A 15,277-nucleotide genomic window follows, 5' to 3' on the forward strand; every position below is an offset into this window, starting at 1 on the left:
GTGGGGACTGCAAGAGTGAATTCTCTTGCAACGAATTACATCGCATCAGCAACTGCCAAGGCGACTTTTAGGATGACCGATCAATCGACGTAACCAACTACAAGGGTAACTTCAGCGAAGTCACCTGAACGAGCCAACTGTTTCAGCCCTGTTTTCTGGCCTCTCCTGGGGCTTTCTAGCCCGTGGTTCGTTACTCCCTATCAATAACGCGCAAATAACCGGTCTCTGTTTTGACTTTCCTAATTTTTCCGGTTTCGCGGCCAGGTTAGTTCGGCGAGCAAAAACCATCAGCTCTCCAAGCCGTTCATACCGATCTGGATCACGGTTTTGTTTCAAGATTGTTCAATTTTCGGGAATTCGTGGTGTTACTCACGTGGCCAGTAGCCGGTCACAATAGCCGTGATCACCGGGCGTCACCCCCGGTTAAAATTGGACGGTGAATTGACAGTGGCTTTTGCTGTGCTCGGATGAAATTTTGCGTGTCTTTCGTTGTCTCGCCGGATCCAAAGACGACTACTGTAACTTTCCTTTTCGCGCCTTTCGTTTTCACCTGCGAGCACGATTGTGTTTGACTCACCTCCCTCAAAAAAGACTCATGCATCAACTGTCGTCCTGTTTGGTTCTTGTCTTCAGCCAGCACTGCCAGCAGCTGGTCTATAAAAAATAGTAGGTTTTCGTAATTTCCTAATTTTTTTCTTTTTATTTCACCTCGATGGGTTGGTTGATGGGTCACACACGGAGAGAAAAACTTCGTGCGTGGGACCCGAAGCTTAGGTCATATGGATCTCTGAAGTTTTCGGATTGAGCATCTGAACACTTTAGGTCCAGCTGCTGAGGTTTGGATCACACATCTGAAACTTCAGTTCTTACATCTGAAGTACTTCGGTTTTCACATCCGAAAAACTTTGGTTCTCACATCCAATAAACTTGGGTTCTCTCATCTGAAGTACTTCAGATGTAAGAACTGAAGCTTCAGATGTGTGATCCGAACTTTGGCAGCTAGACCTAAAGTGTTCAGATGCTCAATCCGAAAACTTCAGAGATCCATATGACCTAAACTTCGGGTCCCACCCACGAGATTTTTTTCTCCGTGCAGAATCGCAGTTTGATGTTATTAGCATTAAAGGCTAGCAAAAAATAACAAGATTTTTCCAAATGCCTAGATTCTGCTCTCGGTATTAACGAAAATCTAAGCATTATAGATTAGGTTAGAGAACGACTGTTTAGACATTCTAGCACGACTCCGGTAGCCGAAACCCTAGTTACTGAAAAAAATGTAGTATGGAGTCATATGCCTGACGATAATAACTATGCATCCCTTCCATCCTCTCCTCAACTATCAGGGGTTTTGCATATGGGCTCTTTTAGTTAATCTGATTATAACAACTGCAGCTTCAAGTATGTCGTTTGTTTTTTCAAGTGATTCCAACTCCCATTACTATAAAAAGATAATTGTTAATCTTGTGAACTTCACCCGCACTAATCCACTCTGGGAGCCGATAAATTTCTCCAAGCTTAAGTATCCGACAGTAATTTTCCGTTCTTTCTCCGCTTGATGGAGTGAGAGAGCGATAAAAAAAATTGAGGTGTTCATTTTTGTCGATCGTAATCCGCTGCGGTATTTTGGTGGCATTCCTCGCTTCTATATCCATCATTTTCCCCTCTCCGGATCATAAATTTTGTCCATTTATATAATACTGCCGTGCTAAGTGAAAACGCCGTATAAGCATGCGAATGTCGCCAAATTTCCTATTTGAAAATATTCATTTTGGAAGGAAGTTATGAATATTTTTCCCTTGAATTTTCAGACTTTTTAGATGAAATTACGAGCGAAATTTTCCGAAAAATCGGAGAATTGTCCCTGAATTTTCCTGAAAATTCGTGATTTGTTGAAGGGAATTTGACAACGCTTGATGGCTCATACGGCGTTCTTACTTAGCACGGCAGAATAGTGCATTTTACGTTTTTTGCGGCTGTTTTCCTCTCATGTAACAGTGCATTGCGGGCTCTTCGTGGAAAACCAATTGCGAGACGGAAATATCAAGACGTTGAAAAATTATCCAATGGCCAAATGCATCACCGCAAATCACGCAACTACGCTTGCGTCTTAAGTGGTTCAATTCGTCGCTCGGCTGGCACAAGGGAGTATAACTTCACTCGACGATGAGCCCTGTTGTCCATCTAACTCAATGCTTTCTCGGGATCATCTCAAATTGTAGTTACATCCTTTTGTCAGCCAAGCGACGAGTTCACACCGCCCCGACTGCTCTATTTCCCGAATAAAAGAACAAGTCAAGCTCAGTTCAAAAAGTAACAAGTCCGGAAATGTTGAGCTGCTCCGCAGAGTCTCGCAATATCGGCTCTGCGGGCCGATTTTTGAAATTGTTAGACAAGGCTATAGACAAAGAACACAAGAAATATTGCATCACTCAAAACCCAAACGCTTTCCGAGTGATGAGATCTGATCCTCTATACAAATTGAGACAGTTCGTCGTTTTCTCCCACGAAAAGACGTAATCACATCTCAAGGTTACCAGATTTTTCCGCGCAATTTTCATTTTTTTCTAGGAGGTTTTCTAACCGAAAATTTCACGTATTTTTCTTCCGATTCCATACCAAAATCAGACGGTTTATTCTTCAAAAAAAAAAATTAAATTGTTCTAGTCTATTTTGCAACCTTGGAATGGCGTTACGTTCCTTCGTGCGGTTGATGACGAATTTTGGAACCTAGAATATAAGCATGTCCTTACGTCTGACTCCCGTCTGTCTAAACTCTTTGAAACGTGATTTGTTTGCCTCGAAAGTTCTGCAAAATGTCGTATCTTCCCACCGCTGAGCCGCTAAAACTTCTCATTCTTCACACATATACATCACGTTCTCCTAACGATATCCCATTTGTCGTACCCCGAGGCTTACCCAGTCTTCCAGCCACAACATTTCATTAATTGAACGAAAACGTCATAGATGCGTCGTTGCGAATTTCAACGCAAGGCGCCTCTTTTCACCATACAGACTGTAAATTTTATACCGATGAAGCGACAACGACTTTTCGGATTTTCGGACAGTCAATCATGCATGGAGCTCACTTCCTCGTACCATCATCGCGTTCGGAGCGAGGCTTGCTCCAAAAATTAATTGTCTCGCGCTCGGTGCCCGAGCACTTAGCACGATATTTTTTTCCTCTTCGTATCGCGGATCAGCGTTAATTTTTCGCCAACCCAAACGACGCAATCGTCTGGCGGGTGGGCACTAGTGGGTAGCGCTGGCTCTACGTAAATAGAATTTTTACCCTTTTTTCATGAAAAAAAAAAAACCGGATTTTTTGTCAACAGATATTTTTTTGCTGATCTACAAACAGATGTTGTCAAAATATGATCTTCTGGTTAGCGCTACACTGACCCATTTGATTCCCTCTATTCTTACTAGTCTAGTTGTATAGACCGTATTTTCACTCTCCAAAATCGTTAAGTTAGTGAGTGAGCCACCTGCCACCTTATTGATTTTGTGATTCATTCCCTTAACAATTTGTTCACACCTATTTTCTTCCAAACGGTTTTTTGCCCGACTTGATGTCTTTGGATGCGTTGCAGTTTTGTTTTTTTACATATCTTTTTTCATTAGTTTTTCAAAGTTTACTCGTTTGAACTCAAACATTCCATTATTCCTCTCGAGTCTCTCGAAAAGCAAGTTTACAAAGGGGAAATAGAAATCAAAATACTTGAGTCCGTAGAAGTCCGCGATGAATCATGGACGAGGCCGGATCTTTTCATGTCTACAATTCCTCCGAACTTACGTCGGCACTTCTCAAAGTTCGCGGCGTCATGCAAGGAAAGCTCAACGTTTAAGACGTATTTTGAACGAACGCAATTGATGAGTTGGCGTGGCCGAGCTTGGAAAATTAATGTATGGCGACCCCGGTGTTACACTGTAACCTTTAATTACTACTTACTAGACAGCCCGAGCCCATCCCAGTCCACGACGACGACGGTAGCCGCCCCACCCGCCACCCCCAGCATCCGTGGTTGACTCCGCTCCTGTCAACTGCGTCATCGCTCACTATGCAAGTCTCTCCGTTGTCCAACTTGAATGAAAATTTCATAGCTCGAGCCAACACGTGAAAATACTTCTATATTTCACTAGGGGGCTCTGGCCTCTGGTCGCTACGCGGCCCAATCCGAAAATTCTACAAGATAGCACTGTTGTTTGATCAGAATGCAAGATTTTAAGATCCGCCGGGGGAGGGTTGAGCAGAAATGTGCATGATTATATTTTCCTTCTTTCCTTTTTCGGTCATCATAAATTCTGACACGTTTTGAAGATTCTCGACACGAAGATGTCAAGTCTCAGTGACGCAGCGAGAAATTGGACTTCATTTTGCAATTAGGCATTAAAATCTCTGGCTCATCCGTGTAAACACGTACGTGCATGGGGAAACTAATGGTGTGCACGTCGTTTAAAAACTGAGCTAGGAATCGTAATCCATAATTGCAAAACGTAGCCGCCCTTGATCGTAACTTCAGCTTGTCTATTTTTTATTATTTTTATTTTTTATTTTATTTTTTTTTTTTATGTGCCTGTATCTTTATTAAGTAAGCGACAATGCAAATATGAATGCAAAAATGGTACAAAGAAAAATTACAGAAGTTTGAAAGCCAAAAGAAATGAGTATACGAAATAGATGGTACGGGAGTTTTGGCCCACGTGCCAGTTGAGACCCAAAGTTAATTGGCCCACATGTAAATACAAACGACACTTGCTCACGTTTTTGGATGAAAATGTATAATGTCTTGGAAGGATGAGGGTTTGCTTGTTTTTTTGTTTTATCTGTTTGGTCCAACGGAGAATAAGATATAGTTGACAGTTTTGGTAAAAATGGGGGAGCGTCAATTCCATGAGATAAAATTCACTAAAACTCTCCACACCTCTTTGGTGTAACAGGACTTAATTATCTTTCAAGAAATTCCCACCTTGTTATACCTGAACCGGATAAACCTCTATATTTGCCTCAACTAAAGGCTCTTAGATTTTTCCTGTGTACGATAATAAGTATCTTGATTTATTTTGCGAGGAGATATCTGTACTTTTAAAGGATGCATGTCATTTTTAATATGTTCAATTTCGTTTAATACTGTTGAACACCTCTGTCGTGAAATACTTGCTTGCGGGGCCGCACCACGGGCGGGCAGCCAGCGCGAAATGCGCATTGGCGCCTGCAAACCTAAGTGGATACTTCAAGCATTGCGCAATGCGTGAAGTATCCACTTAGGTTTGTAGGCGCCAGTGAGCCTCACGCGCTGGCAGCACGCCGCTCCGGCTCTGTTCGGCTTTAATATTTATACTCGCATAGTCAGCGTTTTTTAACTCATGATTTCGATATGTTTGCACACTCTGCATTGATTATTCTCATTTAAATTGATGGGGAAAAATATGTATCAATTTATCAAAGGAGAATAATAATATGATGTGTGTTTTTTAAATATTGGTGGTTCCGTGTCAAATTCAATGATTTCCAAAGCTTTTTAATCTTATCTTTTACATTTTGTGCTTTTATTGTGCTGCAGCGAGGTATACGCGCAACCAAACGCTCTAAATTTGACGTATTTGACACTAAAAGATCGATGTACAAATGGGTTAAAACTAAAGATTGCGTGCCTCTTGGTTTTTTCCCCTCTTTTATTCATTTTTGCAGTTTCTGTCGTCACAACTGCGGCTCATTGAGATTAATGTCGCTTAGAAAAGGTTTTACAAATATTTGTCTCGTTTTAAAAATATATATGTTTTCAAAATGAAGTAATAATTTCGTAAAGAAAAAATAAAAAAAGGGGGAAAAAGTAGCTATACATATCGTCGCTTCTCTGACGTAAGGGCGTATCTTGATTTCCGCATGAGCCTCAAATAGCATACATTTATATGTAAAAAAAAGGTTCAAGTGGAAATTAAGATACGCCCTTACGTCAGAGGAGCGACGATATATCAGGTATATTGTACATTCAATATTTTAAGGATAGAAATAAAACCAAATATTCACCAATGACAATTTAAAAAGATGATTCAAAAGGAGAAAGTAATAACATTTCATTTAGAAAATGAGCAACCATACAACACCTCCTTCTATCTCAATTTCTCATTTCCATATTGTCAATATAATTTTACATACCGACTAAAATATAACGCTTGGACCAAGTCACTGTTGCTTATTTTACGTGTGGGCGTTAACTACCGGACAAAAAACGTGCGCGGGCAAAAAATCGTTGACAATATGTCCTGAAACCCGCCAGAAACGCCGCTAGACGGCACACCATTGGCCGAAAGCTTGTCTAGTGTCTACTGGCTCGATCGAAAAATCTTAAATAAAATAATTACTTTCCAATCCCTCTCGTCTCGTATGATTCCGCGAAGAATCACAGAATAAGTCAGGAAAAATCTGAAAACGTCAGAAAATTATTTTTCATGGGGTTTCTCTGAAGCTCCTAAATCCGTCTCTTTCGGTTCGAACGCGGCAACACCGCAAGCCATCGGTTTTCAGTTTTCACCGATCTTCAGTGCATCGCGTGCTACTCGCGTCTAGTTTTTCCTCCTTGCAGTTTTCCTTTTTTTCTTTCTTTTTCTTCGACGTCGTTTTTTTTTTGTTTTGTTTTGTTTCGTTTTGCGTCAATCGCTGATTCGCTTCCGTCAAGGATTGTCAATTGCCGGACCCTCCTCTTTTAATTTTCGCTCCCGCCCCTATGCCCGTCCTTGACGCTCCAAAGACGCCGCGATAATGAATAATGATGTGTATGATATCCATCGTAATTATGGTATTATTGCTTTTTGAACCGGGGCGGTTATGACACGCAGATATGTCTTTCGATCAACTGTTGCGGAATAATCCCGCGCGCCCGTGAATCGGTTGCCCAGCAACAGGAAGTTCAAATAAACTTTTGGGTCGGAAAAATACCTAAAATAATAGGAAAATGGATCGACAGGGTGTCTACTAGTCCGAAAAATTCGGAAAGTCCGTAAACAGTGCTGATTTTTTAGAGACGGTTCGGAAAAACCGAAAAAGTACGGAAATTCCGCGAGAAAGTCCGGAATTTTTTGCTTTATACCTCGTGCGTGTTTTTGACTCAGACAACTAATTTATTTTACAAAAATATACCTGTACAATTTTTATCCAACATTTTTCTGATTTTCGTATGGAATCTGAGGCAAAGTCAGTGAGATTTTCTATTAGATATACCCAAGATTCTGCTGATAAATATGCATTTTTCAAGGGGAAATTTTGCTACATTGATATAGAATTACGTTCTCTCGTGGGGGAACGACTAATTAGAGGTTTTGAGTGATTGTCTTGCCCTGTGAAATATCATTATTTTTAACATCTATCTCTTTCTTTGTCATATTTCCTTGATTGGTAACCCAATTTTTTTATATCCTGAACCTCTGTTTCTCAGTCCGCTTAAAACACATGCGTCAATATTATTAAGTCGGTGCAGTCTTTCGTCCAGGCGGTTCAAGAAAGAAACCCCTCAATCTATCGGTTGTTAACTCGGAAGTTGTCGATCATGACGCTGAGCAATAACCTTCGTTTAATCTTTGTTTTCTCAGACGTGGACCTTTTACGCATCCGTCTAACGGATATAATGCGTGAAGTGTTTGAAGGTTCAGCTGAACGGTGTGAACTTCCGCTTATGACTGAAGCGTCGATCCCATGGGGGAGTTTTTATTTCCGAGGAAGTCCTATCTCATCTCGGGTTGTGTTGTGTTCAGTACTAGAGCAGAATATTTATTGCAAATCAATTCGTGGTGGCAATCGCCAGGCAGAACATTGAAACTTGAGAAGAGATGTCCGCTCAGTCAGGAAAATTGGAATGATCGAGTGAGAAAATAGTATTTTTTATTCTGTAAAATTTCAAAATCAGGTAAATTCTCCGAATTTTTTCCTGATAAATGTTAGTGAAATTGCAATAATTCAATGCTCCGGGGAAACTAATTTCGCTCTAAGAATCCTTGCCCAAGAGAGAGAAAGATTACAGGAGCTTGCAAATTGAAATACTTTGGCCTCTTGCAATACTAATCGCGAGAAATTTGTTAAGTAACATCTTTTTTTCATAACAAACTTGTTTTCATAATTTATTTTTTTTTTTTTATTTGTTTATAAAAAAAAATGTTCCTCATGCGCGTAACCTTTTTTTGAAAGAGTCGTCCGAAGCTAGGTTTATTGTCCCTTTCATTTTTTGCATATCGTGTACTTTAAACCCGTCCCAAAGTCATGCGCATTTTAAAAGAAAAACCTGCTTTTTGTTTTGACCTCTACAATGAATTCTAATCCGACCACCCTCTCGTCAATGTAGACTGCCCGAAAGCGCCAAAGTCCTAAGCAAATTGAATTCTATCCATCACGTGAATAATAAAAAAACAAAATTCAGCATTTTTCGGTAAAAGGGCGTATGAGACTTCCAATGCTACTAAGATTGTGCAACGTACAAGTTCTTTAGTTGTAAGTAACTTATCCGACAGTTCTGCTATGAATTTTTCCCCGAATCTGCTTTAAGTTTTTCCTCAATATCGTACGGAAGTAAGTAAACTGTGAATGAATTTCACCTGCCGCAAAAGCTAAATAAAATTGCACAATCTTAACAGAATTGCAGATCCCATACGTGCTTTTACTGGAAAAGTCCTCAATTAAATGCCATCCAGCAGCCGATAAAGGAGGTAAATAAACACCGTGTTCCAGAGTTGATAAGACTCGCAACTCTGTTTATAATTAGGATTCGGCGTATTTGCACTTTTGATCCGATCTACGGATGGCCCCGACCTCCGACACTCTTCGATAACCCGAGCGAAACCCCTAAAAAATAATGGCTCTGTTCGCCACTTTCGTGCCCGCGGCGATTTTTTTCCTCTTTTTCGTCGGTAAAAAATAAATCGATAACAAAGTTACGTGATTTTAGGCGAGGTGAAAGAGGCGACATCGGTTTCATGCGTCACCGATCAAGGTTGCGAGCAGGGGACGCAAAGTCTTTCACTTTAATTTCTCCGCCGGGGAGATGCGATTTTCAACTCCGATGAGTTTGAATTATACTACCGGGCACGCCACCGGTTCACAGTGGAACGAGTCGTTGGCAGCAGTCGGACTTGAAGTTTTTCATAAAAATTGTAAAATTTTACGTTCATCTCGTCATAATTTTAATTTTAATGGGTGCTCTTTACAGAAAATTTTACGAGGAAACCAATGGAACCACTTTTAAAAGCTCAAAGTTTTGATTTAACGGAGTAATAAGATTTTAAAGTTTCCAAATTATGGAGTTTTTTTAGCCAACGTGCGTAAAAAATTCAGCTTAGGGCTGAAATCTCATTAGAGAAGGGAAAAAGCTCACACACAAGCACAATTTTCCCTCAAAGAGATATGCTGTGCTTCCTGTGTGTGCATAGTGTTGCTCCAAACAGCATATCTCTTTGAGGGAAAATCGTGCTCGTGTGTGAGCTTTTTCCCTTTCCAATGAGATTTCAGCCCTAAGCTGAATTTTTTACGCACATTGGCTAAAAAACTCGAACATCCCGTCTTACGACCCGTGCGATCACCGCAATCGGTTGGTGTTTCCAAATTTTGTCCGACCTCTTCCATTGACTCGATCCACTGTGCGGTTGTGCAATTTTAACGTTGAGAGAATTTTCTCTTAAATCGGAATTTTGTAAAAATTAGTTAGGACTATGTTTCAGACAAGTCAGGGAATTTTGCGGTGTGCGATTTCAACTGTTACCCTGTATCGTTGCCCCAACAAATCCGTCAGAACCGTCAATAATTTATTCTCCTCATTCCATTAAGCTTCCTTTTTGTGCAATGTAATACAAAATTTAATTGACTTAGATTGCGAAATGGCAACGCTTCCTCCCGGCATATTCTAAAACGAATTCGTCAGGAATGGGCATTAAATTAGATCAATTTACCATAATCTCCGTATCAGATTGAAAAATTGCCGAAGCTGTTTGCACCGCTAAACACTTCATTACGCAATCTTCTCAAGTAATGGGTGTTGCTTTGAGGGCCTTGTGGAGTTTGTAAAAGTTAATGTTCATCGTATTTTGCCAATTAAATCCCGAAGCTCATAAAACGACAATCAAGATGAATTGCCAAAAATTTTAAATTTACCAAGTGGTAGCTAAACAGGTTCGGCCGAAAAAAGTAACTCAAAGCAATCATAATCATTGAGATTATTAACCGCGCACTACAAACTACAAGAAGTACGTTGGCAATAACTGCAGCTTGCACCAGGTGTCCAACGTTGCGACCACACGACCAGCCCACAATCATGGGCAGTGGCGAGGTGTGAATGGTCAATTATCGATATTTCCCCATTTGAAGTTGTAGTAAAGAATCGATTGTTTTTGTATTGCTTGCGAACACCCCGTTTATAGATCCTTTTCCATAGAGTTTAATGGCAGATCAATCGATTCATCGATTTATAGGCGATGTCGAGCGGAGCCATTGGAAATTTATCCCTTGCCCGCATTTTCCAGCGCCTCGTGATTTAAACCGATGTCGCGGGTTGAAAAACACACTGAATAATAAATCTCACCTACTTCGGCGTCTGGCAGTTGTAGTCGTTAACCGTAATTATAGGTTTTCAAAGCTCCGGGCGGTGCCCGCGCTGCAGCGCAGAGAACTTTTGTCTCGATATTATTATTTATGCAATTTTATCGGCAATGCCTTCGCACTGCTGGGTCCCCGCCCTGTCCGCAAGCCGAGCCTGCCTCTCCTCATTATCTCCTGCTTTGCGATATATCGATTCATCTCTCATTTACATCTATGGAGAAAGATCGATGCTCAGGATGTTGGCAACGAACAACCTAATAATCGATTCTTTACCATAGATTCAAATGGGGAAGTATCGATAATCGATCCTTCGCGTCTCGAAACTGAATAGAACTTGACCAGTCCACTGACCCAGTGACATCCTTTTCCCCACTGTTTACACAGTTCCAACCCCTCGACCACCCCCGAATGCGTTTTACGTCATAACAGCGTATGTGTGTCAACTCACCCGCTTGTTTTCTCGTCGGCTTTCAAGGATTCTTCTAGGGTTGTTTTCGTAGGCGCTCCATTGCCCCTTGAGGGAAAGCCGCTTTTCAATACGTTTACATTCTGATTAAAAGTGATGGAAAGAGGTCACTGAAACTTAACCGAGAGATGCTCCAATTTGACTTGCTTTACAATGAATTTCAGCCCAGTGCCTCATTCTACGCAGGGTCGTAATCTTTACCATCGGGAATATCCGAAAGAATCCACAATGAAAATGTAGAAATTGTTGTTGTAAAGGTAATTTTCTCCCACAAATTTCAGCGATTGTCTTATCTCTCAAGAAGGTTCTCCCTTATAAAACCACCTTAATTATACCGCGTCTAGCAGAAAGGATTCAAGCCACATCAGCTGTCGCCAAATTCAGATTGAACGGAGCAATTCCATTTTTTACTAGAAAACGTTTGTTCGGTTTTTTTTTTAAATTTTTAATGAATTTGCTTCGTACTGCGGAGAAAAACCACTGAAATTTGCAAAAAAATCCCCACAGCCGTGTTTATGTAAACAATTAAATTGCCCGATTAAATTTGACGATAGCTAATGTTGCTTACTTTCTTTTTGCTTAACGCGGTTCAAATGGACCGAGTTCATTAGAAAGGAACCAACCCATATTAAGTTGAAACTGAGAAAAAGAGGTTCGAAGTTATATTCCTGCATAAGTCTCAATGTAGAAAAGACGCTTTAACCCCTCTTTTCACAAACTAATTCATTTTTTTCGACTTTCAGATTTTGGCAGGAGAAAATAAACGACGATTCGAACTCAAAAACATTCTTAACTCAATTTTTATGAAAATGTGGCTTGGTTCCTTTCTGATGAACTCGGTCCAATTGTGATCCCTTACTTACTTGCTTTGGGCTGATTTGATTTGTTTTAATATAATCATTTTGTCGGATTTAATATTTTATTCATTTTAATCTTTTATGTTTCAGGTGAGTGTTGTTGATAATATGACAATGAAGTTTTATAATGTGACGGAGTCTCTTGCCGGTACGTAGCTATGCATGCTCACATAATGATGAACGGATCAGTAATCAATTTAAACCTATGATAAATCATTGATTCTAGCCGGAACATCTGGCCTCTCCAAAAATCGATACATTTCCATAGGTTTAAATGGAGGGATTTCAATGTTGCCAGTTTGCTGGAGCCGCCGATGATCGAAAGTATAGCAACTCACTCCCGTTCCTCTTTTGGATGGCTTGCATTGACAGCCCTAATTTTTGAGATGTTTGAGTTCTCCGTCATGCTTTTTTTTCTTCTTCTTTTTATTTTTGGTAAAAAAAGAACGAACTGAAATATGCATGTAAAAATTTCTCCATTATCCTCTATGAATCAGTGGCGTGGCGTGGCGTGAATTGCAATGTATCGATTGTTCTGCCATTTAAATTTATGGTAAAGAATCGATTATGAAGGTGTTCGCTGCGAACACTCTGTTTATCGATCCTTTTCCATAGGTTTAAGTGACATAACAACTTATGTATCGCAAAGCACGCCACGCCACTGCTATGAATAGAATATGAAACTTGGGAACGTTTGGTGCGCACAAACACATCGAACCAAACGTATTGGTTGCTATTCTCTGCAAGAATTAAAATTTTAAGAAAAATTTAAAAAAAATAATAAAACAATTTAGAAAGTCTTAATAAAGTTGGGAAGTTCTTGGAGCAAGCCATTCATCTGCGCGTCTCTCGCAGGATTGCCATTTTTAATAAACTCGCATTTCTTAACACAGGCGTATCGTAGTGAAAAACTGTAATTGTTGTGCTATAAACCCTCCATATTTCTCAAGTACTTGGAAGGATAATTTGTTTCAAAGAATTTCTCCCCAAATTATTTTTTTAGAAGAGAAAAATTAGTAATCTGGAAAAGAAGATCTTGCACTATGATGACGGTGAATATTCATGCAAAATCACGATAACTGATCAAACTGAACGCGGTTCATTGATCCACGCAGTTAGGATAACGGGGGAGTGATTAAATTTTGTTTTGTCGTTTATCATACCCAGCTCGCCTCGAAATTTAAGTGTGTCATGCTGATAAAGCGCCACCGCCGAAAGATTCCTGAAGTTGTTCATCGATCATTTAATTTATTCATGATGATTTGTATTCCAAAGTTCCAAAAAGTGACCAATATTTAAAACGAACACACCCTCAGACGAATAGCGACAAGACGATTTTAACCACGCTAAAAATGTATGAGACGATTCCTTCCACCTCTCCGTGACTTGCAAATGTTTGACGATTATCTTAGCGCAGGGAGGAGGGTTTATTTTCAATTTTATATTCGTCACGCAGAATAATTGCGCACAACATTGCTCTGATATAAATATGCCCACAAATCGTGAGACTGGAAACTTTAAAAAAAATTGCCGTTAGGAATTTCAAGAGCTCTTCTGTTACACGGAGAAAAAAACCTCGTGCGTGGGACCCGAAGTTTCGGTCATATGGATCTCTGAAGTTTTCGGATTTAGCATCTGAACACCCTAAGTCTAGCTGTAGAGGTTCGGATCTCATATTTGAAACTTCAGTTGTTACATCTGAAGTACTTCAGATGTGAGAACCGAAGTTTTTCGGTTGTGAGAACCGAAGTTTTTCGGATGTTAAAACCGAAGTACGAGTACTTCAGATGTAAGAACTGAAGTTTCAGATGTGTGATCCAAATAGTCCAGTACCACATGTGCATCCGTGTGCAGTTTCGTGGGTAAAATTGTCGTGATGTGTCATTCTCTTCTTTAGGATGTCTAGAATCAGAATTTCGATGGTGTCAAGTTCAAAAATTGAACCGACGCCCAGAATTCAAGATGGCGTCCAAGATGGCCGCCGCCATGGTGAAAGTTTTAAATTTTGCGGATAGCGTCGAGTCAGATGTCGATTCCTATGTAAAATGACACGAGGAATCCGAATATCACATTTAAAAACACCCCCGACCCAAAGGAGGGCTCCAAATCCAAGATGGCGGCCAAAAATACCACTCAGGGGTACTAATTTGCCTATACGGGTCCAAGTGCAGAGTGAGGTATCAATTATTAGGTTTTCGGGGTCGTAGAGTCCGAAAATGAGGTCCATTTTTCGCTGCGGGCCCTCCAGAGACCCTAAAATCAAATATGGCGCCCAAAATGGCCACCGGTTTTACGGCTGAAACACCAATTTAGCGCAGCTACGATAAGCAATACGTTCAAAATTTAGTTTTGTGGGGCAAGGAGTTCGAATAGGAGATCTAATGTTTATTCCTACAAAAAATTAAGCCTCCGAATCGAAAATGGCTACCGTTTTGGTTGCCAGTTAGAGGCGCAGGCCGGTAAATGACTATTGATATTAAGGGGATTTGCCGAAGGAGCTAGGGGTTTCGATAGGGAGGCTGTAAACTGCCACCCATTTCCTGGAAACATGGACAACTGCCCCCCGTATAAATTTGAAAACTGCCACCCGACTTGACAACTGCCCCCCGTGTAAATTTGACAACTGCCACGTAGTGACAACTGCCACCCGTTGAAATTTGACCAAGGAGCGCGATTGAGCGGGGTCGCACAGTTTACCAAACTTTCCTTCACACTTGGACAGGCTGAGGACTGTCTACTGAAAATCAACACATGATAAGAAATTGAGCAGTGTCTGTGATGATTTTTAATAGGCGTGTTTAAAAGTTATTTTTTAATACAATTTTTTTAAAATTTTTTAATATGGTGAAAAGAGGTCAATGGGCTCTTAGTTGAAAGTAGTGAAAAATTGTAAAAAGTATTTTTACAGTAATTTACAGTATGTTTATAGTAAAAAATAGTTAAAAGCAGTAAAATTTTAGTAAAATTACAGTCAAAGAGTACATCACTACTAGGAGCTTTTTTCATCATTTGGCATTACTTTTGTTATTCTTTTTTTTCTTTTTTACCTTTTGAACTTCTTCTGACTTTATGCTAATTTTTTTTGAAAAACAAACTTATAATCGCCCCGAAAAATCACGTCATTTCCCCTTTGGCTCCCGCCTTGAACCATAGAATCATCGCACATCTTGTTATGATGCTTGCACGAAACGCTGCACTGACGTGAGTCCTAACCCACAAACTACTTGTAAACAGACATTATCTTCTTCACTCGGACGTTCCACTGATTGTGAGTCCTAACCCACAAACTGATTGTGCACAGACATTATCTTATTATTTCTACTTCTCCTGGCTTGAGATTCACAATCAGTCTTCCCATAATACCGCTTCGACCCTCTG

At 40.2% G+C, this 15,277-nt stretch overlaps 1 protein-coding gene across 3 annotated transcripts in view; it reads left to right on the top strand.

Annotated features, from left to right (window-relative positions):
* LOC109039186 (uncharacterized) overlaps positions 1-15,277 on the top strand; it is a 178,215-nt gene that overhangs the window by 110,707 nt on the left and 52,231 nt on the right. The window contains exon 2 of one of the 3 annotated variants that reach the window (XM_072296185.1): positions 11,990-12,322. The exons of the other annotated variants lie outside the window; for them this stretch is intronic. Coding sequence (XP_072152286.1) covers positions 11,990-11,993 — 4 coding nt within the window. The 3' untranslated portion in view covers positions 11,994-12,322. Of the gene's footprint in view, positions 1-11,989; positions 12,323-15,277 lie in introns of those variants that run through there. 3 annotated transcript variants of the gene reach the window in all.

The sequence above is a fragment of the Bemisia tabaci genome, chromosome 1 (assembly GCF_918797505.1).
Source record: "Bemisia tabaci chromosome 1, PGI_BMITA_v3".
Classification (NCBI taxonomy): domain Eukaryota; kingdom Metazoa; phylum Arthropoda; class Insecta; order Hemiptera; family Aleyrodidae; genus Bemisia; species Bemisia tabaci.